Source organism: Rhineura floridana, chromosome 2 (assembly GCF_030035675.1).
Source record: "Rhineura floridana isolate rRhiFlo1 chromosome 2, rRhiFlo1.hap2, whole genome shotgun sequence".
NCBI lineage: Eukaryota > Metazoa > Chordata > Lepidosauria > Squamata > Rhineuridae > Rhineura > Rhineura floridana.
Window position 1 is genome coordinate 224303320 of NC_084481.1, and position 21483 is coordinate 224324802.

At 43.2% G+C, this 21483-nt stretch overlaps 1 protein-coding gene across 4 annotated transcripts; it reads left to right on the forward strand.

Moving 5' to 3' along the window:
- The first annotated feature begins 10186 nt into the window (after positions 1–10186).
- On the forward strand, positions 10187–17795 carry ZBTB25 (zinc finger and BTB domain containing 25). Of its 4 annotated transcripts, none has more exons than XM_061612364.1 (3): positions 10187–10255; positions 13538–13717; positions 14982–17795. In XM_061612364.1, exons 2-3 carry the CDS (start codon positions 13545–13547, stop codon positions 16117–16119), a joined length of 1311 nt encoding a protein of 436 aa, XP_061468348.1. In that variant the 5' UTR covers positions 10187–10255; positions 13538–13544; the 3' UTR covers positions 16120–17795. The 4 variants fall into 4 exon arrangements, with proteins under 4 accessions (XP_061468348.1, XP_061468347.1, XP_061468345.1 ...); XM_061612363.1 differs by lacking the exon at positions 10187–10255 and adding an exon at positions 10264–10442; XM_061612361.1 differs by lacking the exon at positions 10187–10255 and adding an exon at positions 12702–12860.
- Positions 17796–21483: the final 3688 nt, after the last annotated feature.

The window sequence follows — 21483 nt, forward strand, 5'->3', positions numbered from 1 at the left end:
GAGTGACTGGGACCCTGAACAGGAGTATTGTGAACTCCACACTTGTACCTCCAGCTTCTGAGCTTTCTCCTGTGATATCCTAACAAAACAGCCGACCCTTTTGTGAGCTGGCTGAAGGCATGTAGCTGCCATCACATTAATATCACTTTCTGAATCCTTGTGGGCATGTGCATATGCTACGTTCTGAGAATACTTCACTCATTTAGTAAAGTATTTTCATCTCACCCTTTCTCCAAGCTCAGTGTGTTTATATTTTGTTGTAATTGGATTTATACTTGTAAACTGCTTAGAAGCCACAATTAAGTGGTATATATACATAAATAATTAAATATATATATATATACATGTTCTCCCTGCTGCCATTTAGCCTTAGAAAACAACCCTGCGAGGTAGGTTAGGCTGAGAGTATACCAAATCCTTTCAGTAAGCTTGATGGCTAAGCAAAAAGATGAGCCTGGTTCCCTCAAGACCTAATCCAACATTCAAACCTACCAGCTCTCTGGATATCTCCAATTAACTAGAGTACACTATGTTGAGAGTCTATGTAACAAGTAACCTGAAGCAGTGGGGGGGAGGCAACCTATTCTTCCCTCGCTGATTCCTTCTTTAGTAACTACTTGTTTGTTTATTCTCAGGCTTTACTTCCTCCCTTTTCTTTTCTAGTCAGAGATAGTGGCTGTTGAGTACAAGCCTCATGGCTCTACAATGACCACACATATACCTGTTGTCAGAATGTTATTTCCCAGTAGTAATAAACCTTAAGTTTCTTTATTCTTTCAACTACCAGTCTTATTCGACTGTTCATTTCTGCACTCTGCTGCAATACATACCAAACTCCAATACACCAGTTGGAACTTGGCAGCATCAAGGTCATATTTTCAGCTCTTTTGATCCCTGCAAGGCCTGACATGGAGGGTCTTGTCATCCTGTGCTGGTCTCCAGTTCATATGCAGAGCACCAGGACTGTGTGTGCCGCACAATCTCAGAAGGCTTTCTGAATTTAGCAAGAGGGTGCTCCAGATAAAAGATACCTTGTCTTCTCTCCAGATGTTTCCTGCAATGTTGGTTGTGTCTCAAGTGCACGACACCTTGTGGTTTAGGTGTGTGTTTGTTTTTTTGAGCTCCCCCTAGCGCTAACCAGACTGACTTCTCCACACTAGTTGCTTAACGTTACCCATTTCCCCCTCACTTGCAGTTGGTGGATTTGGGCCTAGTTTCTACAATTAATTTTATTTATTTATTTGATTTATATCCTGCCCTTCCTCCCGGCAGGAGCCCAGGGCAGCAAACAAAAGCACCAAAAACTTTACATCATAAAAACAAACCTCAAAACACATTAAAACAAAACATCTCTAAAAACGTTTCTTTAAAAAAGCTCTAAAAACATTGTCTAAGGTTAAAAACAATTGGCAAAATCAAATGGTAAAGCTTCCTCTGGTCTGTACCATTACGTGTGAAAGGTTGCATATCTGAATGCTCCCCTACCCTGACACACTGCATTCAGGTAGAAAGCAACCCTGTCAAGGAGAAGACTGGGGATCTTTGATGCACTAGTTTTCTATACGAGGGGAGGTTTATTTTGTTTTTCTTCATGAGGAATATTCAAACATTCAACATCCTACCTGCAGCCTGAAGTGGTACAGTCCAGGATAAGTGGCTTGCTGATTGTATAAAATGCCCATCATGGTAATAGATGGGAAGTGCATTACACCAAGTCAGACCACTGGTCCATCTAGGTCAGTATGGTCTACAGTGCTGGCAGTGGCTGTCCACAGTTTCAGATGCGACATTCCCTACCTGGAGACTGCAACTGGGACCTTCGGCATGCAAGAAGATGCTCTACCACAGAGCTGCAACCCTTCCCAAAGGCCTGCATCATGTTTCAAGTTATAACCTGTGCCAAAATGGACAACTGTATAAAACCCCAAACCTATCCAGCAGGTTGCCAGAAGGACAAATGCTGCCCCCCCTCACATCTGGCAAGAGCCGCATATTTTCATACCATGGATTGCTACCTCTCCTTCCTCTTTCCCACAATTATACATTGCCAAAGGCTTTACTCCACCTGCTGCAGGCTGTACTTATTTTCTGCAGTTGCCCGTTCTCTGCCAATCATCTATTACCTATTCTTCATCCAAAAGTCCCAGGGCAGTTACAACAATTTTAAAATATGAAATTAAAAAATATTTTTTTTTTCAATAATTTTTATTCAGATTTTCATAAAACATACAAGACGAAATCTTAAAACATTCAAAGACAAAAAACAAAATCAAAAATAGTTAAACAAAAAAAAAAAAAAAGAAAGAAAAAAAAAAGAAACAAAAATAAAAAATAAAGAGTAAAATATTGACTTCCCATTTGTCAAAGATCAAATCAGTTATAAGTCTATAATATATAACAATCCTGTCTCTTAAGTCATATTATAAAATCACTTTCCTCCAGTAGTTATCTTACTTAATCATCAAATCTCATAAACATTACTTTATTCTTTCCACAAAAAGTCAAAGAGAGGTTTCAATTCTTTAAGAAATATATCTATCAATTTTTTTTCCAGATAAGCATATCGATTAATCCATCTCATTACTAATTATGATAATCTTATTGTCATAACCATAGTCAAAATAAACATTTCAATTAATCCATCACATCAGAATCTGTTAGGTTCAGTAATTTCAGTAGCCATTGTTCTATTATCCCTATTAGTTCCATTTTCCATCTTCCATCTTCAGTAGTCTTGTTAAGTCCAGTAATTTCAGTATCCAATCTTCCATTATCAGTATTCCATAATAATCTTGCTGTCAAAGCCATAGTCATATAGTAAGAGTCTGATGGGAATTACCTCTATCCCAAATATTTTCTTGCCATCCATTCTGAATAGGTTGCTGAAATACTGCTGTAAAATCATATCTCTGTTCTTTTTTTCAAAATACACTGGGTCATCTCTTGAAAGTTTTTCCATTGTCACATGGCTGCAGTTAATTCCATAGATTTTCTCTATATTGGGCTCCATCACATCATTCCAGTCCAGAAGATTATCCATGCCATTGATAACTTTATCTCTAGAATCTTCATTAATTTCTTCAGAGATAACATTGAGTTCCAAACAATAAATTTTATTTCTAAAGTCCATAGACTCCAAATCTTGTTCCTGTTCCACGTTTGTTCCAATCTCCGGGATCTCCTCTCTCACAGGGACCCCTGTTCCAGTCTCCAGGGTCTCCTCTCTCACAGGGACCCCTGTTCCAGTCTCCAGGGTCTCCTCTCTCACAAGGACCCCTATGTCTTTAATCTCCTGTGTCTCCAAACAATAGATTTTGTTTCTAAAGTCCATAGACTCCAAATCTTTTTCCTGTTCCACGTTTGTTCCAATCTCTGGGGTCTCCTCTCTCACAGGGACCCCTTCCAGGGTCACCTCTCTCACAGGGACCCCTATATCTTTAATCTCCTGCTTCATTTTACTCAATTCAATTTTCAGCTCCTTACAACCCTGTCGCAGGTTTTGTTTCGTTATCTCAATCTCATCCATTATTTTCTGAAACATAGTTATTTCCAGATTCTCAGCCACTTTCTTAATTGCCATTTTAAAAGAAAAATATAGGAAAACCACTTCTTATTTCAGCAACAATTGGGTTAATACTCCAAACTTGGTGACATCACAGTATAAACAGAGCAGACAGCCTTATCTCTCCATGCTTAAGTAAACAAAATGCAGTTCCCAGGATCGAAACAATTAATGGCGGTCGTCAGGAAACAGATTCGTCAAAATAAAATAGACCAAAAAGAGAGTAGTCTCAGACAATATAATATTCTTCAAAATAAAAATCTGGAATAGAAATCCCTCTTCTGTGTATATCTTTAGAATGCAAATCCAGGACAGCTTTTTGCAACAAAAACAGAGATAAGCTATTAATTAGTGAGTAGCAGAGAGAAGTTATGGCTCCCCAGTGAGATGTCAAAAACCGATCAATCTGGCAAATCTCTTTTAAACAGCAACAATTTAAGTCAAGTAAAAGAAAAATATAGAAAGAAGGGTGCTTGCCTGTTAGTGCGTTCTCTCTTAGAAGATAAGATGAACGTTCGCTTTATCAGATAGAGCTTGTTGTTGAAAATCCGTCCCACCTTCGTCGGCTGGACCTCGTCCCATAAATTAATGAGATCTGGTCGTCCCAACAAAAATAGGCTTTGAGGTTAATCTCTTCGTTTCTCCCTACCCGGGAGAAGTTTAATCAGTCAAAAAAAAAAAAAATCTGACTGATATATCTGAATAAGCTTCTTTTGAGGCAGGAGCCCGTCTCAAAAGCAGGCACAGGCTAAGTCACCCTTCCCGGAAGTCAAATTAAAATATTTAAAAACAACCTGAAATCGCAAAATAGGGTGGGTCCTAAAAGTATGTGTCTCGGGTGTCAAAGGCTAGGTGGTAAAGAGGTGCATCTTCGGCATTTGCCTAAAACTACAGCAAAGTTGCCAGATACACTTTGGTGGGGAGGGAGTTTTGCATCTTAGCGGCTACCACAGAGAATGCCGTCTCCCGAGCCACACCTGAAAACTTGCGAGGGTGGCAGAACCACCGAAAAAGGCCCCCTCTGCTGATCTCAACATCAGAGACAGCTTGCAGGGAAGGAGGTGGTCTTTCAGATATTTGGGACCTAAATCATTGAGACTTTAAACACTAGAGTGAGCACCTTGATTCTAGAAATAAACTGGCAACCAATGCAGCTTTTTTTTTTTTAAATGGTTATATGAAATCTAAACGGAACACCCACCAGTAATCTGGTGCTGCATTTTGGACCAGTTGAAGTTTTCTGTCATCTTCAAGGGCAACCCCATGTAGAGTGTATTGCAGTAATCCAACGTGGAAGTTACTAGAGCGTGGAGCACCGTGGCCAACTCATCTCTGTCCAAAAGGGGCTGGCGAACCAACTTTATACTAACATTGTACTGTTTCCCCAAAACATCAAAACACAATGGTTTACTAGAGATATGGAGCACGAAACGGGCTGCCCCCTGGTATATAGCTGTAATACAGAGACCTTGGGTGGGCATTAATTAGAATCTAATTATTAGATGGAAACAATGGATATAAATGGGCTTAAATAAATAAAATATGCATTGGGGGGCATATCTGAGGCCCTTCTCTGTGGGCAACCTCTGAGCGGTCCTGAGGGTAGCAATGAGAGAACAAGCCTTTTCCACAGTAACTCCTACTTCCTTTATGCAATGCCCTCCCCAGAGTGGCCCGCCTGGCACCAACATTGTCATCATTTCAGCACCAGACCAAGTCATTTTTGTTTTTCCAGGCACTTGGGCAGCCCCAATAATTTGATGTTATTACTCTGTGTTTTTATTACATTTATGGTTTTGTTTTGATTGTATCACTGCATTTTATTCTTGCAAATTGTTTTCTTGGTCACATCCATACCATACATTTAAAGCATATTTATACCACTTTAAATGGATTCTTTGGGGGAAGCCATGACTGTTAAAGTGGTATAAGTGTGCTTTAAATGTATGGTGTTCAGATGACATTGTAAATTGTTTTGGTTCATTCTGTTGTGGAAAGGAATTTAAACATTGAATAAACTAACTATATTCTCCCAATCTTTTAAGGCACAAATTGTTTATTTCCTGCCCTCCTTGTCTTGTCTTGTTTTTGCTTCATAGCTTTTCCTGTGGTGCTTGATGCCGGCTTGCACTATCAACAATCTGATACAGTATATACACTCTGCCAAACAATTTACAAACATATTACAAACACACTCTTTCACCAGAAAAATAAATTTAAAACATCATGGAAGTACCATAGGTCAAAACACTGGCATTTCCTGGATTAAGTAATTGTCCAGAGATCGTCGTGATGTACTCCTCACTAGGGCCATGTCGAGTGCTGATGACTGCTGGACAGATCACAGATTAATTTGATCCACTATAGCCATTAATATTGTTCCTCAATGTAGGCTCCAAGGAAGAAAAGCAAGGCATAAAATGAACATCCATGCTCTTCTAGATCCGATTAAGCGAGCCTGCTTTCAAACAGCTCTCAAGAAACATCTACCGATGAAACTCCCTGAAAATGTCGAGGAACACTGGATTAAATTGAAGACATCCATTATTGCAGCATGTGAACAAACTATTGGGATACCAAATTAAGAAACATCAGGATTGGTTTGATGAGAATGACAGTGAGATTGAATATATCATTGACAAGAAAAGAAAAGCCTTCCAAATATGGCAGAAAGACATTAACTGTGCTAAGAAAAAAATCTATGCCAGTGCAAATGCTGAAGTGCAAAGAAGAACTAGAGAAGTTAAGAACGCCTGGTGGACAAAGAAAGCTCAAGAAATCCAGCACTTTGCAGATGCTCACAATGCACAGGGCTTTTTTTAATGCCACAAAGGCCATCTATGGACCAACAAATTATGGTACAAATCCCTTAAGTTCAATGGATGGTACCAAACTTCTTAAGGATAAAGAGTCTATTGTACTGCGCTGGAAAGAGCATGACCACGACCTTTTTAATTGTAACTCTATTGTGGCTGGTGAGGTCTTCTTGCAAATTCCACAAAAACAAACTAGAGACGAGCTTGCAGTATCCCCTAATTTGGATGAAGTCAGTAAAGCCATCAATCAAATGAAGAACAACAAAGCTAGTGGACCTGATGGGATTCCTGCTGAAGTCTTTATAGAAGGTGGGCCTGAAGTTACAGAACAACTTCATAAACTCATCGAAAAAATCTGGATGAGGGAGGAGATTCCAGAAGACTTTAGGGATGCCATAATTACCACCCCTTTTAAGAAGGGTGATAGAACAGATTGTGGGAACTATCGAGGTATCTTTTTTCTTCCTACCGCAGGTAAAATCCTTGCAAGGATCATCGCAAATCACCTCCTACCGATCTCAGAGGATGTCCTCTCCAAATCTCAAAATGGTTTCCGCCCTTCCAGGGGGACAGTGGACATGATCTTCACTGCCCGACAGCTTCAAGAAAAATGCCGGGAGCAGAGCCTTTATATATGGCATTTTTATTGATCTGACTAAGGCCTTTGAACTTACTTACTGACTGAACTTACAAGATCTGAACAGGGTGGTTCATGACAGATGCTCTTGGAGGTCACTGATTCATATGGTCGCCATAAGTCGTAGTTGACTTGGAGGCACATAACAACAAGGCCTTTGATACTGTGAATTGAACCGCTCTCTGGACCATCCTTCTGAAAACTGGATGCCCTGATAAATTTGTGAATATTTTACAACTCCTTCATGACAACGTGACAGTGACAATTTTGAATAACAATGGCTTTCAGAGCGATCCATTCAGAGTCAGATCAGGTGTAACACAGAGATGTGTCATTGCTCCTACCTTATTTGCTATCTTCATTGCTATGATTCTACACCTTATTGAGGGGAAGCTTCCTACTGGTGTGGACATCATGTATTGAACAGATGGAAAGCTTTTTAATCTCAGTAAGCTGAAAGGAAAAATTAAAGTAATGTCAACCTCTGTCATAGAACTTCAATATGCCGATGATCATGTAGCCTCTGCACATTCAGAGAAAGATCTTCAAACTCTCCTAAATGTCTTTGCAGAAGCATATGGAAAGCTTGGGCTCTCACTTAATATTAAAAAACCCAAAGTGCTTCATCAACTGGTGCGAACTAGTCCCTCTGTAGCACCATCAATCCAGTTTAATGGTGTGATGCTGGAGAATGTTGATCACTTCCCCTATTTTGGCAGCCATATAAAAGCTGACATCGATGCTCAAATTCAACATCGTCTGAGCTCTGTGAGTGCCGCATTCTCCCAAATGAAGCGTAGAGCGTTCGAGGATCGGGATATTCACAGGGAGACCAAAATGCTTATTTACAAAGCCACTGTACTACCAACCTTACTGTACGCCTGTGAAACATGGACCATTTATAAACGCCACTCCCAACTTCTTGAATGTTTCCTCCAATGCTGCCTCTGGAAAATTCTGCAAATTACTTGGGAACACAGACAGACTAATGTTAGCGTTTTGGAAGAAGCAAAGACTACCAGTGTTGAAACAATGATCCTTCAACATCAGCTTTGCTGGACTGGCCATGTTGTTCGAATGCCTAATCATCGTCTTCCAAAGCAGCTACATTACTCCCAACTTAAGGATGGAAAAAGGAATATCGGTGGACAGCAAAAGAGGTTTAAAGATGTTCTCAAAGCTAATCTAAAAAAATGTAACATGAGCATTGAGAACTGGGAAGTCTTGGCCCATGAACATCCCAAATGGAGGTTGGCTGTTATCAAAGGTGCTATGGACTTTGAAGAAGCATGAATACAGGGCGAACGGGACAAACGAGCTAAGCAGAAGGCAAGTCAAACAAATCCGTATCGCGACCATCTTCCATCTGGAAACCTATGTCCTCAGTGTGGGAGGCTGTGTGGATCCAGAACTGGTCTCCACAGTCACTTACAGACCCACTGCTAAAGACCTTATCTTGAAAGACAAACTTACTCAGCCACAAGTGATCACCAGTGATACACTCAGCTGGGAGTAAGTCCCATTGAACTCACCTGAATAGACATGCGTAGGAGACAGGGGTGTATTTTATCACCTTATTTGTTTAATTTATATGCAGAACATATCATATGGAAAGCAGGTTTGGATAAGATGAAGGTGTGAAAATTGGAGGGAGAAATATCAGTAATTTAAGGTATTGCAGACAATACCATACTACTAGCAGAAACCAGTAATGATTTGAAACGAATGCTGATGAAAGTTAAAGAGGAAAGCACAAAAACAGAACTTCAGCTGAACGTCAACAAGACTAAAGTAATGACAATAGAAGATTTATGTAACTTTAAAGTTGAAAATGAGGACATTGAACGTGTCAAGGATTATCAATACCTTGGCACAGTCATTAACCAAAAGGAAGACAATAGTCAAGAAATCAGCAGAAGGCTAGGACTGAGGAGGGCAGCTATGAGAGAGCTAGAAAAGGTCCTCAAATGCAAAGATGTATCACTGAACACTAAGGATCATTCAGACCATGGTATTCCCAATCTCTATGTATGGATGTGAAAGTTGGACAGTGAAAAAAGTGGGTAAGAGAAAAATCAACTCATTTGAAATATACTGTTGGAGGAGAGCTTTGCGAATACCATGGGCTGCGAAAAAGACAAATAACTGGGTGTTAGAACAAATTAAACTAGAACTGTCACTAGAAGCTAAAATGATGAAACTGAGGTTATCATATTTTGGACATATCATGAGAAGACATGATTCACTAGAAAAGACAATAATGCTGGGAAAAACAGCAGGGAGTAAAAAAAAAGAGGAAGGCCAAACAAGAGATGGGTTGATTCCATAAAGGTAGCCACAGACCTGAACTTACAAGCTGTGGACAGGTTAGTTCATGACAGATGCTACTGGAGGTCAATGATTCATAGGGTCGCCATAAGTCGTAATCGACTTGAAGGCACATAACAACAAAGAACAAATTAAACCAGAACTATTGTTAGAAGCTAAAATGATGAAACTGAGGTTATCATACTTTGGACACATCATGAGAAGACATTCACTAGAAAAGACAATAATGCTAGGAAAAACAGAAGGGAGTAGACAAAGAGGAAGACCAAATAAGACATACATCGATTCCATAAAGGAAGCCACAGACCTGAACTTGCAAGATCTGAACAGGGCGGTCCACGACAGATGCTATTGGAGGTCATTGATTCATAGGGTTGCCATAAGTCGTACTCAACACACACAACACACACAGGATTGCGCTGTTATTATTGTTATGTTAATTGACTGGGTTTTAAGATCTCATTGGAAGGCAGGCAATGCATTTTGATAACAACAACAAAACCCCACACTAATGAACCAAAGGGCCATAACTCAGAGCATCTGCTTTCCAGGCACAAGGTCCCAGGTTCAATCCCCTGAATCTCCAGGTAGGGCTGAGAGAGACTCCTGCCTGGAACCCTAGAGAGCTGCTGCCGGTCAGTGTGGACAATACTGAGCTAGATGGACCAATGGTCTGACTCAGCATAAGGCAGCTTTGTCTGGTGCGAAGGCAACCAGGCTTTGGAGCCTGCTGCCCCCCCAATGTCTTGTGACGTCACCGCCCTTCCCCCCCTTTTTCTCCCTTCTTCGGGCTGGGGGAATCGGGCGCGCGGCCGTGAAAGCAGCGTGAGCGCGCGCACACACTTCTTCCAGTTGCCGCTGTCGCCTGCCACTTCCAGGCGCTGAAGGCCGGCTTGCCTGCTGCCTGCCTGGGTAAGGGGTCTCCCAGGGCGCTGTTGTACCTTTCCGGGGAGGGGGGAGCGACGCGAGCTGCATCTAGCCTGGCTGCATGTATGTTACTTGGGGCACCCCCCCCTTAGCTGCCAGTGGGGCTTTCCAGCCGGCCAGGAGAGCCGCAGAGGGCCCAGTCGCTGCCGCGTCTGCAAAAGTTGCTCAGCAGGTATTGCTCGCCCGGCTTGGCTGCCATTGCATGAGAAATGCTTGTGTGCGTGTTTGCATCTCCGTGGCTTCTTGTGGGCATGCGTGGAGTGCGGCGGCAAAGGGCCGTGGAAGCCGAGAGGGGAGGCCCAGGTCCACAGCCTCCTCTTGAGCGAGAAGCGCTCAGATGTTGGAGCTGCATTTTGCATTCACAGTTGAAGCGCTGGAGAAGCACCCCCACCCCTATCTGCGATAAAAGGACATAGGAAGCGCTGCCTTACACCTAGTCGGGTATAGCGTAGTATTGGCTGCTCCGACTGGCAACGGCTGTCCTGGCTATCAGAGTGTCTCCCAATCCTAACGGCAAATGCCGGGGATTGAACCTGGGACCTTCTGCATGCAAAGCACATGCTCCACAGTCCCAAGTAGAGGATGCAAGGGCAAGTGCGCTTACTGGCCAATTCAGGCCCATTGTGGCTGCTAGGGCATGAGTGACTGTGGCCTAAGATTGCACCCTCCATTGTTAAGGGGCAGCCAACGTGGTGCGCTCCCGGCTCCCATCTGCCCCAGCCAGCATGGCCAGTTGTCAGGGATGATGGGAGTTGTAGTCCAACAGTTCAAAGCTGCAGATCTGGCAGGGGACTGTCCTTTCGCTCCAGGGTGCTGCTCAGCCTCCGTAGCTTCCCTCAGTTCCAGCAAAAGAAGGATGAGATGCTACACCATTATTCCTAGAGCAGGAGTGGGGAACCTCCTGCCCTCCAGATACTGGTGGACTACAGCTTCCATCACCCCTGCTCATTGGCCAAGCTGGAGTCCAGCAGCTTCTGGGCGACCGCAGGTTCCTCAGTCACCCCTGCTCTAGAAGAAGGACCTATGGTTCAGTCACTTCTTGCTAGAGTGGTAAACTTGTGTCTGGCCTGTACCACTACAGGCGAACGGTGGTGGGGGTGGAATTTGCATGACCGAATATTCTGAAGAGACAAAACCTCTCCGCGCTGAAAACTAGAATAGCAGGGGAAATTGGCATAATGCAGCCTTTTTCCTGACATTTGGTTTGCTATGTGAGGGAAACATTTTGCATGGAGGAGCAGGCCTGGCGCCAGCGGGCGGCTGGGTTGGACACTGGCCGAGGGCCGCTGGGGCTGGGAGGGTGGAACTCCTGCTCTGTGATCCCTGCCAGCATCAAGTTGTGGGAAAGGATTGCAAATTGTGACTGGACAGTGGCATTGACTGTGGAGAGGCACCACCCGCACACGTGTCTGCAGCTGGCATGCACTTAAATATGCCTGGTTGCGCCACCTCTTGCATCACTGCATCAGTGCACTGTGGGTGCATTCCTGCCATCACCCAGGATGGCAGCGAGGGCAGCCCCACCACCATCTTGGGTGATGGCAGGCATGCATGCTGTTGTGCTGATGCGGTCTGGTGCCCAAGGGCCTGCTGTGGTCTAGTGCCGGCCCTGTGGAGGAGTATTCATATATGAGTATCCTTTCTGCGGTCTCAAGTGATACAGACCAGACAACGCTTTACCACCTCAATGAAAATGGGGCCTATATGTTATGCTGTGTTTACACATGTTTAATGGATAATACAAGAGGTCTGCATTCACACATTCCTTGCCCCGCCCTTCATTCAGTGAAAGTGTGTTCGGGGGAAACAGTTCTCCTCAGAGTAGACCCATTGAAATTATTGGACCTCATTATTGGTCCTGTTATTTCAACAGGTCTACGCAGAGTATGACTACTAACATTGAATAAAACCCTAAGTATGCTTTATTTTCCTGAGCATTTAATGGGGAAGGGGGCATAGATCAGTGGTGGAGCACTTGCTTTGCATGCAGAAGGTCCCAGGTTCAGTCCCCGGCATCTCCAGGAAGAGCTGGGAGAGAATCCTGTCTGAAATCCTGAGGAGTCTCTGCCGGTCAGTGATTACAGTAATGAGCTAGGCCCCATCTGCGCTAGACAGTTAAATCAGTATCATACCACTTTAAACAGGCAGGACCCCAAAGAATCCTGGGAACTGTAGTTTGTGAAGCCTGCTGAGAGGCTTCTCTTTCCCTCAGAACTACAATTTCCAGAGTTTCCTGGAAAGAGAGATTGATTGTGAACCGCTCTGCGAATTGTAGCTCTGTGAGGAGAATAAGGGACTCCTAACAACTGACAGTTCCCAGGATTCTTTGTTGGGGGGGGGAGGGTAGCCGTTACTGTTTAAAGTGGTATGATGCTGCTTTAAATGTATAGTACAGGTGGGGCCCTAGATGGACCAATTCTGACTCTGTATAAGGCAGCTTCCTGTGTTCCTTCCTAATGATTGACGGTTTTATTGGTCTCCTGTGGCTGCTTCTCTTTCAATATTGATTTTGTTGTTTGTTTATGTGTTTATTACATTTATTTATATCCTGCCTTTAGGATACAGATCTGATGCAGCTTACAAGAAACGTGTAAGCTATGCTTCTGAAAAAACCACAATAAATGAGATCAACGTATATAAAAAAATAATCAGAATCCTTCCCACAGGGCAATTGGTGATAGATGGTGGGCCCTTGGGGAGGAAAGGTGTCACTAAGTTTAGTTTCTGAATTTCTGTTTTGTGTTTTTTAAAGTTGTTAATTAGATTTTAAGTATTGATAAGCCACCGGGGATGCTGAAAAGTGGAAAGGTAGGGTTGAAAATTTGACTTTTAAAGGCCTCCACAGCTTGGGACCTAAATACCTTATTTATTTTATTTGTTAAGAGGATTCTGTACCACCCTTCACCAAAAAATGGTCACAAGGCAGTTTATAAAGATGAGGCAATATAAAAAATACAATATGGACCATGAGCTCCCATATCAACAAGTCTGAACATTGAGATATTTTTTCCATCTTAACTGGGCTGCTGAAATGAAAGATTGGGATAATCAGGAGTGGACCTTTGTGTGAAAGGACTGTGACCTCAGTTCAGTCCTTATGTTGAAAACAAATTCCTATGCTCAGAACATGCTTCTTAAATTTAGCCATGTCTTTTGCACCTGGCTCTGGTTGGTAGATCTTCGGGTTCTAGTAAAAAAAACCACAAAATAGATCATCTGACAAGCCTGAGGTGTGCCTACCTCAGGAGTCCCTATTTTGTCCCATAGAAACATAATGGATACAGCAAGCCACAGCCTGATGCTTCTGCAGCAGCTGAACATGCAACGGGAGTTTGGCTTTCTCTGTGACTGCACAGTTGCGATTGGAGATGTCTACTTCAAAGCTCACCGAGCTGTCCTGGCTGCCTTCTCAAACTATTTTAAGATGATATTCATTCATCAGACAAGGTAAGGCAATGCAGAACTTTTGCGGCATTAAGGCTGCAATCCCAAACTTGCTTCCTAGTAACAGTGGGCCATCAGAAGTTCCAGAATAACCCCTGACTTCCAAGCATTAGACTAGCTGGAATGATTGTGTGTCGCACAAATTGCAATGCTGAGAGGTGAAGAAGCTGATTTACATTACATCCGAGAGAAAAAGAAGGAAAAAGAGGAAAATCTGTTACACCGTTTCCAAAAATGTCACATCTTAAATTTATATTCAACTTGTTATTATTCCAAAACTGGCTAAAAACAATCATTTTTACATGAATAATAAATTCACATGAATAATATTAAATAATAAACAGTTTATCATAACTGCTGTATAATTCCCTTTCTGTAAATTTCTGCATGCCATCAATTTATTCAAAAACACAGTATGTCATGACGAATGCAGCTATTCCTCAAAGATCGGAGTCTGATTTAATTCTGCGTCCTGACTCATGTCCTTGGGGGCTTCCCATTATGGCATCTGGTTGGCCACTGTGAGAACTACGTAATGGACTAGATGGGCCTTTGGCCTGATCCAGCAGGCTCTCTTTATGTTCTTATGTTCCAGTATTAGTTTACCAATACCTGACTGTTCAGGGAAGAGCCATAACTCAATGGTAGAGCATCTGCCTTGCAGCTAGAAGGCCCCACGTTCAGTCCCCAGCATCTCAAGATAGAGCTGAGAGAGACTCTCTGCCTGAAACCATGGAGAGCCGCTGCAAGTCAGTGTGGACACTACTGAGCTAGATGGACCAATGGTCTGACTCGGTATATGACAGCTTCCTGTGTGTTATCATCAACGACGAGTTGTGAATGGTCACTGTACCTACTTTACATGCATTCCCAGCTTTAATATAATTGACACAATTTGTATTATTTTTGCATTTAATTCCCTTCTGATCTCATTGCTCACATTTTTTTCTTTGCACTCACATGTATATATAAATGCCAACATTACTTACTTACTTACTTACTTATTTATATTACCCGCCCTTCACCCAGAGGTCTCAGGGCGGGTTACAACAATTTTAAAAGACATAATTAAAACTGTTAAAAACAACCTAAACAACATAATATTAGCACCTCATGCTTTCATTGTAGTGGACCCTAATCCACAAAAGCTTATGTCATTATAAACATATTTGTCTTTAAGGTTCTGCATGACTTCTTGTTGCTTTTGCTGCAAATGCCTAACGGTTGCACTGTGATGTACTTCCTTATCTTTCCTCTTTGTTTCAAGCAGCGAATGCATAAAGATTCAGCCAACAGATATCCAACCCGACATATTCAGCTACTTGCTACATATAATGTACACTGGGAAAGGACCGAAACAAACAGTCAATCACACCCGGCTGGAGGAAGGCATCCGTTTCCTGCACGCTGACTACCTTTCCCACATGGCAATTGAAATGAATCAGATGCTTTCTGCAGAGTCTGTGCAGTCTTCAAACCTGTATGGGATTCAGATCTCCACCACGCACAAGTCTGTCAAGGAAAGCCTGCAGACAAAAGAAAGTTTAACAAGTCTTGGGAACAGAGCTGCCAGCCAGAGCGACCATCCCCACCTTCAGCTCTCTCTAGCTATTGGGCTCGACGACAGCTCTTTGGACCAGCAGATTTCTCATCCTTCTGCCCAGGCAGCTGTGAAGCCGGCAGAGGAGCTTGCCAACCCTCCCATGACTGTAAAACAGGAGAAGGCTGACCCAGAACCAGTGGTGTCTCAGAGCCACACCTCATCCTCCCCAGATGTCAGTAGTCCAGCCTTTTCTAAAACGAATCTCAAGGTCCATTTATGTCAGTACTGCGGGGAGCACTTTGAATCCCGAAACAATTTGCGTGAACACCTGTTTACACATGTATCGGGATCACTGCCGTTTGGAGTCCCGGCCTCGATCCTGGAAAGCAACAACCTTTGCCAGCTGCAACCCCTTAATGAAAACCGCAAAGCTGTTGAAAGTCGCCGGCTTGGTTCCTTCGTTCGGGAAGAGGACGAGCGCCATTCGGAACATCCCACGCACAGCAACTTGGAGCCTTTGCCGATTGGCCAGCTGTCTCTGGTTTCCAAGGACTCTGAGCCTGTAGAGTTAAACTGCAACTTTTCTTTTTCGCGGAAAAGAAAGATTAGCTGCACAGTCTGCGGTCACAAGTTTCTCCGAAAGAGCCAGCTGCTTGAACATATGTACACACACAAAAGCAAACACTTCAAATTTGGCCGATGCCAGAGGTTTGGCAACCCTGTGGCCTCTACATTTCAGCCACATGGCAACAGTTGGACTCAGGGGAAAAGTGACACCCTCTCGCAAGTTCATGTGGATTCACAAAATCTCTTGGATCCTGACCTCTCACAAGAGAATATTGGCACCATACTGGTTGAATAGCTTTTTGAATATTGACACCATACTGGTTGAATAACCTTTCCCCGCTGTATTGTGTGTTTTAGCTTGTGAATACATGTGTTCATCAGTATGTCTCTTTCATTACTGCTGACGGTGGGTTGTCTTTTTCTTCTGAAATATGAAAAGTCCTGTTCTAGGTTACCTCATGGGCTTGGTTGCATGGCTGCTTCTCACGCTATGCAATGAGGGAGACCATATGGGAGGGGCATACGGCCCACCCATACATCAGCTACAGGAAGCATTGCTGTGAAATGCAAACTAAACAACAAAGTGCATGGGGAGGGGCCATAGCTTTGCATGCAGAAGGCAGTAGGTCAGGAGTGGAAAACCTCTGGCCTATGGGCTTAATTAGGCCTGGCATGGGTCCCAATTTTCTCCTCAAGGCAATTTCCCCCAAACTGCATCCTAGTCCCCAACACACACATGACATCAGGTGTGGGGCAGATAAGGATGCTGCTCCAGGGGCACCGTTAGGACAGTGAGCTGTCGAGCTTTCTTTGCAAGCAGGGCTTATTGCCAGTGCCAATCAGACACTGGTATTGTTAGCAAGCCCTGCTTTGTCCATTTGCAGGTGCGGCTTGGATCCAAACTGCACCTGCAAATGGACTTCAAAGGGGTTCGTTGTAACCAATCAGCTGATCAGTGGTTATAGCAAGTCCCTTTGAAGGTGCACTCTTGGTGCCAATCAGCTGATAGACACTGACAGAGTGCCTTCAAGGGGGGCCCTTTGGAACTTGTCACGGATGTCATAATGGCATAAGGTGATTGACAGGTGAATGGCCCCACCCATCTATCAAAGTTGGCCCATGCAGGAGGAAACGACCCAGCTTGCCCTGGTCTAGCCTCGGACCCTGGCATCTCCAGGTAGGAAGCCTGGGTAGCAGAACTGGGAAAGATCGCTGTGTGAAACCAGGGCTGCCAGTCAAAATGAGCAATACTTGCTAGATGGGCCACTGATACTGTTCACTATAATATAGCTTCATATGTTCCCATCACATGTTTTGTGCTCACCCAGGTGCTCCTGAAGATGGCATATTCCCAGGTGTTTTCAGCCATGGAGTTTAGGGGTACACCAGTGGAGCATTTTGGTGCCCTTCTAATCCAGCCCTCAGTTAAGTCTTACAAGTATGTAAGTACCCGGCTAGAAAGATGACAGAAAAAATCCTCTATTTTAGCTGTCTGAGTGCTTGGAAAAAAGAGGAAGGATGTTCTGAGGCTCCCAAAGTGGATTCCATAATTAAAATTAGATACAGTTAAAAAATATGATTCCTACTGTTTTAAGTATGGTACAGTGTTCAGCCAGTTAACTGGCTGGGTCAACTGAGTAATAACTTACTGATCAATTAAAAATACCTCCTTTAATCAGGCAGTAACTTGTTTCCAATAAAAGAACTTGTAAAAAATCACACTTTTACAAGTGCCATATAATACCTGTTCTGCATCTGTGAGAAGTTAATCTTTTAGTATGGCAGAACCTGTGCTTCGGAACTCCCTGCCTGTTGATGTCTTGCAAGCACCTTTATACTGTTTTAGGAACCTGTTAAAAACTTTTGCATTTGAGCAAGCCTATCCAGACTTTTAATTCCTTCATGTACATTTGTCTTTATATTCAGTTGATGTTTATCTGTATTTTATTCATAATTATTGTACTGTTTTATGTGTACCACTTATTTTTTTCTTGATCAAGTGGTTTATAAAATAAATACAATAAAAAAAATTAAAACCCTGAGCGTGAAGCTCCATCTTAGAAAAGGCAATCTCCTTTCTCTGAAGAAGCCTGCTGTAAATTCATGCAGCACCTAAAAACAGTTTTTCTGCAGATTTTTATTAATATGCAAATGCATGCATTTAATAAGAGTAAATTGATTACAACTGATGTGCAATCAATGAGTTATGGTTTACATAAACCAGATGACAGCTCTAGTTTCAAGAGCCCTACTCCCATAGGAAACTGCCTTATACCAGGTCTAGTTATTTATCCAGCTGGTCCAGTGTTGGTTGAGGGCAGTTTTCCAGGGTCTCAGATAGAGGCTTTTCCCTCACTTGCTATTTGGGGCTTTTAATGTGTGAAGTATGCGCTCTACCACTAAACTATGGCCCCTCCCTGTGGCTTGTATCTATTGCAGCCTTTGTCATAATGAAAAGGTTGCCAATGTAATGCCCGTGGGCACACGTGTAAACACCAGTACCTGCTATGGTGCCCATGAAGGAAGGAAGTGGACTGCCTTCAAGTCGATTCTGACTTATGGCAACCCTATGAATAGGGTTTTCATGGTAAGCGGTATTCAGAGGGGGTTTACCATTGCCTTTTTCTGAGGCTGAGAGGCAGTGACTGGCCCAAGATCACCCAGTGAGCTACATGGCTTTGTGGGGATTTGAACCCTGGTCTCCCAGGTTGTAAAGGTCTTATTAAATATCCCCTCAGAAATCCACAAAACAGGAGAGACTGCTCTTCCTGCTCATTTCTTGTTTGTACTGGCTCAACCTCTCAAACACTGAAGGCGTCCCCTTAAACATGCCCACATTTCACTGGATGTCCGGATTGGACACTCACCTTCACTTTCAGAACAGTAGTCAACTAAGTCCTACTCAGAGTAGAGCCATTTAAATTAATGAAATTCAATGATTTAGTCATGTCTGTTAACTTCAGTGGGTTTACTCGTGAGTAGGACCAGCACTGAACACCACCTAGAATTCTTGCTTCTACCTTAGTCCTTCAGGTCTGATGCGTCCCACAGAAGTAGAAGGCAGGATGCTCTGTGAGGGTCCCCCATGATTACCTTCCCCTCTCCTGGCCACGCCTCCTCTCTCTAAACCAGCCACTGGGGTATGAGTGTAGCATCTGATGGCCCAATTATTTATTTACTACATTTATATCCCACCTGTCCTCCAAGGAGCTCAAGGTGGCATATAAACACGGTTCTCTCCTGATTTTATCCTCATAACAACCTGTGAGGTAGGTTAGGCTGAGAGACAGTGACTGACCCAAGGTCATCCAGTGAGCTTCATGGCCAAGTGGGGATTTGAACCCTGGTCTCCCGGGTCCCAGTCTGGCACTCTAACCACTGCACCACTCCAGGTCATTTTGCTGCTGGGGAAGAAGCATCAAATGATGCACCACCACCGCTGCCGCTGCCACTCCCTGAGTCAAAGTACATGGTACCCAAGGCCAGCTGGTTTATATTGGCATCTGAATAAAAAAATCCCACAAGTGCCTCTTACTTTTCCTGACAAAAAACCCAAAAAAGTAAATTGCTAACAATTTGCCACCCTTTTGTGACACCCCACCCACCCCAAATCAGCTGCCAGAGGTGTCTGCCTCACTCTGCTTAATGGTAGCCCACACACACACTGAAAGAAGAAGGCCTGTGACCGGTAGTGTAGTGGCAAATTCAGAAGTGCAGGGTCTCTTCATGATAGTCACACCAACCCCCAGGAGTCACTGTCTTTTCTGCAATAACAGAATTATAGATCCAGAATAAAACTACTGTGTGTATGGACTCACCAGCCGCACCTCAGATCTCAATCTCTATCTCTAGGCTCCCAGAAACCTTTTGATTTTAAGAATTCTGACATGAAGCCAAGTGTGGGACTTGGATTTGGGAGACCAAGGTACTTTGCCATGAAACACACTCCTCACTTACCCTAGAAGTCAATCAGCATGAAAGGGGAAGCGTGTGTTAGCTGCTGAGAAATCTCAGTGACTGACTCACCTCCTTTCACTCTGATTGGCTCCAATCAGTAGAAAGGGCATGCTGTCAGCCAAGTGAGAAGACTCTTCTCAGTGGCTAACATTCCCCTTTCATACTGATTGGCTTGTACATAGGGACTCTCCTCTCAAAAATGTAATTGGTCTATGATCCCCCACAACCCTGAATGACTACACCCCTACCTATGACTCTGGATGCAGCCCATGTTTCCACATAGGTGCGACTGGTAGAACTAGGTGTATGTCTGCAGCATTCTAATGTGTTATACATTTATTGGCCAGAAGGTGGCAGCAAGGTGCAAATGGAGAACTTTCTTTTCTCAAGTAAAAATGAGAACTTGTAAACTTCACCGAGGGTCATTATTATACACATGCACACACGCCTCCCACATTCCTCCTGCAATGTTTTCTTACACACAAGATGAGTCACCAACATTTATGAGGGAATTTTAAACACACGTCAGAGGAGCATGAAGAGGGGGCGAGAAAGAGAAAATGTGTTTGAGTGAAGGTGGAAAACATTTAAGCATTTCTTTTTGACCGTAACGGCAAAGAAATATGGTCAAGAGAGTTCTGACCATTCTCTCTATGCTGGATTCTTTGGCTCTCTCCAACACCAAAGGCGTCCAAAAGGCAGCTGGACAGCCGCCTGTCAGGTATGCTTTAACTTGGATCCTGCACTGAGCAGTGGGTTGAACTAGATGGTCTTATAGCACCTTCCAACTCTACTATTCTATGATTCTATGATTGTCCTGTTCTCAGCATTTAGAGAATATTTTCTGGCCACTGTATTGTTGAGGTTGACTTGTTGACGGAATTTTAATTCTTGTTTTTATTATATACATACATACATATTTATTTACTACATTTATATCCCACCTGTCCTCCAAGGAGCTCAAGGTGGCATATAAACACATTTGTATGTTAGCAGCTGATGAAGGCGGAAGCTGAAACGTTTTGTTAATATAATAAAAACCTCTGTTTGGATAATCACAATTACGTTCATATATATTTTTAGGTGATTAACGGAATCCTTATAGGGATCCAGAGCAAGCTTGATTGAAGTTCTGTTTGTTGCTTTCAAAACTGTCTTTATATATATATATATATATATATATATATATATTTAAAGATTGTTGTTAGTTGCCCAGCCCTCCATTAGCAGGAAGGGAGGGGTATAAATACAGTTAATAAATACTAAATTAATGCTGACCTGACAATGCAACACATCCCTAAAAGCTGGCTGTGAAAAGAAGATCCAAAATGGAAAGGCACTCTCTGACCTTTCATATGCAGAGCTGGTGCGAGGGGTCAGCAGCACTCATAGGCACTTGTTGAGGCCTACGTAAGAAGCTGCCTTATACTGAATTAGGCCATTGGTCCATCTAGCTTGTTATATTATATTAATGTTTATTTATACCCCTCCTTTAGGCCAAACTGCCCTCAAGGCGGCTTACAGAAAAAGTTATTGTCTACACTGGCTGGCAGCAGGTCTCTAGGGTTTCAGACAGGAGCCCCTCTATGCCCTACCTAGAGATGCCTCGGATTGAACCAGATGCAAAGCAGATGCTCTAAACCTGAGTTACAGCTTTTCTGCAGAGGCCCCAGTCCCCCAGAGCCTCTTGGTCCTGCTGTTG

Coding starts and splice junctions, on each gene's coding strand:
- ZBTB25 (XM_061612361.1), top strand. CDS start 12,841: ATGCAGCTTACAAGAAACGT. Junction 12,861..13,537: donor ATGCAGCTTACAAGAAACGT/GTAAGCTATGCT, acceptor TTTGTCCCATAG/AAACATAATGGATACAGCAA. Junction 13,718..14,981: donor ATATTCATTCATCAGACAAG/GTAAGGCAATGC, acceptor CTTTGTTTCAAG/CAGCGAATGCATAAAGATTC.